The following is a 6,000-nucleotide window of genomic DNA, read 5'->3' as shown; positions in this document are numbered from 1 at the left end:
TGGAGGAGCAATGGGAGTTGCAGGACAGGTGCGTTGGCAGAGTGGCATGAATGGAGGATGACTTAAAAAACGTTAATACACAAAAACAAATTAATATATACACAGAGTGAGCAACTAATCTAAATTGTTTATAAAACTGCATGTCTACCTTTCCCTCATGGAAGAGCCTTGGACATCATGAAGCTTTAGTGAATCAGGATTTGGTGTTGGCTAGATCCATGGACTTTGGTGACCCCTTTTCGGAATACTCCATAATTACGAATGCACCAGTGATCCTTACATAGCAGTAGTTCAACTTCACGCTACTAACATTTCACTGACCAAATAGATATGTTTATTTAACCTATATACAAAATCAATCCATTCAGTGATGAGTCGGTTCATTTAATGATTAGTTGTCTATTTGACCTTTCATTTCATTTAGTAGTCCATCTGTTAGTCAATGGTTTCTTTGAATGGTCAACCAGTCCATCCAGTGATCTGGTTTGTCCAGACTTCAGGAACTTAATTCAGTGATCAGTGGTTCCACTGAGAGATCATCAGTTGGGTTTTATAGTTATTAATTCAGGAACGGAGTAATTTGGTGATTGATTGCTCCATTGAGCAGCTATGCAGTTCATCCAACATAGGGCAAGGGAGCTTGAAAAAGGCCAGCTCACTTTGATTTGATGAGGCATGCATCTGCTGCTCCTACAGAAAACTATCAATCCTGTTCTTGACTTGGTCGGGAGACTCCAGTTGGGTACGCTATAGTTGAACTCTTCATCTAGTTGTTGAGATATGTTTCCTCCCACCTTCTCTGTCACTAGGACTTTTGCTCCAGGAAGCCCCTGCTAGATGGTTCTTAGAGTGGGAAGACTAGGAATCCAGAGAAGGTGGAGTACTTCCATCCTCCCATTAGGTTCCCCCGCTCCAGCTTCAGGTAGGCCTCATCGCCTTTCTCCATTAGCACCAGCACCGAGTTAATGGCTGCCTCTCTAGTGACATTTTGGTCACCGGCAAAAGCCGAGATGACTGGCCAGTCATTTAGCATCAGGGTCACCTGTTGGAGAAGACTGGGGTGAGACCTTTTGTGCTAACTAAACAATTTACAGTGGCATTAAAGGGCATTAAAGATCCTTTGTCCATTATGACTTAAAACTTAAGATGTTCACCTTGCATGGAATTACTGCACTGAAGCTGACATGCACCCTCTTACCCACAATCCCTTGCACCTGTATGGTTTTCCTGTTGTAGGTCTTCACCACGTGAAATGTGAAGCTATAGAGGCCTTTTCTGGGGGCCACGAAGACGCTTTCTTCAATGTAGAAGCTATTCCCAATGTTTACAATAATCTACGGAAGATAGTGGGTGGAAAAGATGGCAAGAGACAGGGATCAGAGAGGAATGGAAGGCAGAGAGAGACAGAGAAAACACAAAAGGTTGTAGAGAAAGTGAGAGAAAAGATGAAGAGAGAAGGAATGGGAGCAAATGGAACAAGATGTTAATAACTTGAGCTCACATATTCTCAAGTCAAATTCACTCGAAAGCACGGTACACTTTATAATCTAATTGTACTAATACATGTACATCCATCTCTAGGGTGTGAGTGAGGGAGAAAACTATGCAACATTGATCAGAACTGTTCAACTCTCTGACCAGGTATACAGTGGGAAAGGCTCCAGGTCATTGGGGATATGATCATCCGGTTTGGGTTTTGTCTCTGTTGCACTTCCAACCCGGTCCTCAGGGTGCACCTAGTCCCACTGGGTTTTCAGGATATCCACAATGAATAAGCATGAGATAGATAGATTTGCAGGCAGTGCATGCAAATCTACCTCATGAATATTCATTGTGGATGTCTTGAAAACCCGATGGGACTAGGTGTGCCCCGAGGACGAGGTTGGGAATGCCTGGACTTTTAGGGATCTAGTTCTTAAGATACAATGAGGACAGAGGACTGGCTCAGTTGCTGGCAGAGAGCCTGGAGCCATCTGGTAACCCTAGCTTAAGGGCAGAGGTCCATCAGAACTTCCTCACCTGGTCGAAGTAAACAATCGTCCGGTTGCTGGTGTTGGCGGGCTCCAGGTTCGCTTCCCTTATGGCGGAGAAGGCTACCTTCCCAGAGCCCCCCTGTGGATTCACTCCCAATGCCGTTCCTTGGCTGCTGGCCTCCCCTATGGGGTTCGAATCACACACCACCAGACACTTTCCTTCCAGAATGAGGGCATCAGTGCCATTCCAGGCCCAGGTAAAGTCTATTGTTAACCCAAATAACAAGATGTAGGCCAAAGACATGATCTGCTTGCCAGGGTTTGCTGTTCTCTGAAGTTCCCAATCACCCCACCACCACCTCTTCCACTGCAAGCAGATGAAGAAAAGTTTGAGGGGGCAGAGGGAGAGGCTCAAAACAGCTAGGTGTGACAGAGTTGACCTAGTGTTGAGTTGAAGTCAAGTGCATCCCTTGTAGGCCGCCTCTGGAGAAGTTCCTGAAAATGACTTCCAGAATGAGTGTAGCCAAATAATCTCATGAAAAGCATGGGCTAGGAAGGACGAGCCCCTGCTCCATCCTCTTCCTCTGTGAACCCTATCTGTCCTTCCTCCAGTACACTCCAAGATAGCTGTAGGGGAAATAATGGAATATGTATGAGCGAAAGAAAGACAGACGAGGTGGGGGGATAGGTAAATTATCCTGTTGAATTGACTCTATCATTTCTCATCCTTTTTCAAAATATTTTCAAGGCCAAATCTCCTCTGTGATAATGGAATTTGAACAATGTTTGAGTTGCCAGGGACAACAGCCTTCCCCTCTTCCAGGCTCGTGTGCTTTTTGATGCACCAAGGGGGCATTTATGCAACAACCGCGCACGTGGTTAGAATGAAAGCATGTATGTGTGTATGTTCATGCACACGTGGAAGCCAAAGGGTTAATCAGTAACAATGTACATATCTCTGATAGCTTGTAGTTTGCAGATGGGTGAACACATGAGCGGAGAGCGAGCAAGCTTATGCATAACCCAGAATACTATAAATTTACGTACGAATCTCTGGAGCGTAACACACACATTCACACCAGCCCTATGGCATCTACTCATAAGAAAGCACACAGAATGTTGAGTATTATTAGGAAAGGGATGGAAAACAGGTGTGAGGATGTTATAATGCCGTTGTATCGCTCCATGGTGCGACCGCACCTTGAGTATTGTGTCCAATTCTGGTCGCCGCATCCCAAAAAAGATATAAAGGAATTGGAGAAGGTGCAGAGAAGGGCGATGAAAATGATAAAGGGAATGGAACGACTTCCCTACGAGGAAAGGCTGAGAAGGTTAGGGCTCTTCAGCTTGGAGAAAAGGCGGCTGAGGGGTGATATGATAGAAGTCTACCTGCAAATAGGTGAGAAAATATGGGATACAAATGTAACAAATAGATAAATAAATAAAAATAAATGATATATTTTATCCTTTATGGGTGTCGGAGATCCCACATTGATATATTACGGAGTCCAGTTCCTATAACCGTGAGGAGGAATCAGGAGTTACATTCATAATTGTGCTGACACACATTCTCGTAACCCATAACCTTACTAAATCACCTCGCCAACCCACCCAGTTCTGAAAGTCTACTTTCCATACCTATCCACCTAAATCTTTTCTTCTTTCCCTTATTTAATATTTTTACATCACTAATTGTATTTGACATCCTGGAATGACAAAGCCATAACAGGACTCTGTAAGCCACATTGAGCCTGCAAATGCAATAAATAATAATAATAATATTAGAGCCATAGCAATCCCTCTTTTATGTTTTGAGGGCTGTCCAGATTTGTGCATATAGACTGACTGAGCGGGACTTCCCTCTGCCATGCAAAAAATGCCTCCACCTCTCCCCCGCCCCCATCCCCAGAAGTATCTCAGTCTCCCTGGGGTGTCATAGTCTTGCTATTTCACAGGTTGAGACTCTTGAGTAGTGACCTCAGAAACCTGGCTGTTCCCTCCCTGTCCTTTTTTCTGACACATTCCTAAATCCGCTAATCACCTTCAGAGAATGTGGTAGATCCTGTCCCGGGGACTTCCCCCAGAGACTTTGTACAACTGGAAAGCTGTGGAGTCTCTCAGGACTGAGCGGCAGGCGAAGCAATAAATAAAATGTGTTCGCTGCCCCACCCAGTCCATTCCCACACCTCCACCAATGCACCCCATTCTACTACTACTATTTAGCATTTCTATAGCGCTACAAGGCGTACGCAGCGCTGCACAAACATAGAAGAAAGACAGTCCCCTGCTCAAAGAGCTTACAATCTAACAGACAAAAAATAAATAAAGTAAGCAAATCAAATCAATTAATGTGAACGGGAAGGAGGAGAGGAGGGTAGGTGGAGGCGAGTGGTTACGAGTCAAAAGCAATGTTAAAGAGGTGGGCTTTCAGTCTAGATTTAAAGGTGGCCAAGGATGGGGCAAGACGTAGGGGCTCAGGAAGTTTATTCCAGGCGTAGGGTGCAGCGAGACAGAAGGCGCGAAGTCTGGAGTTGGCAGTAGTGGAGAAGGGAACAGATATTCCGCCAGAACCGATATACTCATATCACCCCTCTCCTCAGGTCACCTCACTGGCTTCCGATCAGATACCGCATTCAATTCAAGCTTCTCCTTCTTACCTACAAATGCACTCAGTCTGCTGCCCCTCACTATCTTTCTACCCTCATCTCCCCTTACGTTCCCGCCCGTAACCTCCGTTCACAGGATAAATCCCTCCTCTCGGTACCCTTCTCCACCACCGCCAACACCAGGCTCCGCTCATTCTGCCTCGCCTCACCCTATGCTTGGAACAACCTTCCTGAGCCCTTACGCCAAGCCCCCTCCCTGCCCGTCTTCAAGTCTTTGCTTAAAGCCCACCTCTTCAATGCTGCGTTCGGCACCTAACCCTTACCGTTCAGTGAATCCAGACTGCCCCTATCGGACCAACCGTTCACTTGTCTATTAGATTGTAAGCTCTTTGAGCAGGGACTGTCTCTCTTTGTTAAATTGTACAGCGCTGCGTAACCCTAGTAGCGCTCTAGAAATGTTGAGTAGTAGTAGTAGTATTTATCCATGGAGCGGAGTGTAGGGAAGGACGAGTGTGGAGAGATACCGGGGAGCAGCAGAGTGAGTACATTTATAGGTTCCTTCCTTGTAGCACCCCTGCTATTCCAATACTGAGATAAACGGAGACATACAGACAACACCATAGCAACAAAAACAGATGATGGTAGAGAATGATCAGAGAGCCATGCGGGCCTGCCCAGTAATTCCTGTCTATAGAAAAGGAATAAGAGCGTCCCAGGTGCTGGTTATAGAATGTGCTGCTGGCGACATATCTTGCTGTAATCCAGGAAGGTTTTTGCAGTCTCTGCCATTTGCACTCTACCATCTGAGGTAGATGAGTGTACAAAATCCCCAGTTTGCTTCATAGCCAATATGCCTCTCTTCCCACGTCTAACCACAAAGCTTCATATAAATCTAAATAGCCACCGACAGTAGGGTAGCCTGCTGCCTGAATATCCGGTTCTCCTAAATCCGCTGTGTAATCTGTCAGACAGGCCCAGCTATAAGAATGCCTTGTACTCTGCTTGCAGATTGCTGGAAATATCCCATTTGCCAGTTAAATTCTACAACCCTGGCCAAGTCTAAATTACTGCCTGTAAGGAGTGGAGGAGTGGCCTAGTGGTTAGGGTGGTGGACTTTGGTCCTGAGGAACTGAGTTGGATTCCCACTTCAGGCACAGGCAGCTCCTTGTGACTCTGGGCAAGTCACTTAACCCTCCATTGCCCCATGTAAGCCGCATTGAGCCTGCCATGAGTGGGAAAGCGCAGGGTACAAATGTAACCAAAATAAAATAGATACTATTGGAGTTTCTACATGGAATGTTGCTACTATTGGAGATTCTGCATGGAATGTTGCTACTATTGGAGATTCTACATGGAATGTTGCTACTATTGGAGATTCTACATGGAATATTGGAGATTCTGCATGGAATGTTGCTACTATT

The 6,000-nt window shown here is 45.5% G+C and overlaps 1 protein-coding gene across 1 annotated transcript; it reads right to left on the bottom strand.

The window, feature by feature from the left end:
- Positions 1-844: 844 nt before the first annotated feature.
- Positions 845-2,277, bottom strand: CBLN3 (cerebellin 3 precursor). The gene is made up of 3 exons (XM_030186659.1): positions 2,020-2,277; positions 1,215-1,334; positions 845-1,042 (listed from the first exon to the last, which is right to left on the bottom strand). Exons 1-3 carry the CDS (start codon positions 2,275-2,277, stop codon positions 845-847), a joined length of 576 nt encoding a protein of 191 aa, XP_030042519.1.
- Between the last annotated feature and the right edge of the window lie 3,723 nt (positions 2,278-6,000).

This window comes from Microcaecilia unicolor, chromosome 14 (genome assembly GCF_901765095.1).
Source record: "Microcaecilia unicolor chromosome 14, aMicUni1.1, whole genome shotgun sequence".
In the NCBI taxonomy this organism is placed as follows: Eukaryota; Metazoa; Chordata; class Amphibia; order Gymnophiona; family Siphonopidae; genus Microcaecilia; species Microcaecilia unicolor.
This window is presented reverse-complemented; position numbering and strand designations above follow the sequence as displayed.

Coding starts and splice junctions, on each gene's coding strand:
- CBLN3 (XM_030186659.1), bottom strand. CDS start 2,277: ATGTCTTTGGCCTACATCTTGTTATTTGGGTTAACAATAGACTTTACC. Junction 1,335..2,019: donor CGATTGTTTACTTCGACCAG/GTGAGGAAGTTC, acceptor TATCTTCCGTAG/ATTATTGTAAACATTGGGAA. Junction 1,043..1,214: donor ACAACAGGAAAACCATACAG/GTGCAAGGGATT, acceptor CTTCTCCAACAG/GTGACCCTGATGCTAAATGA.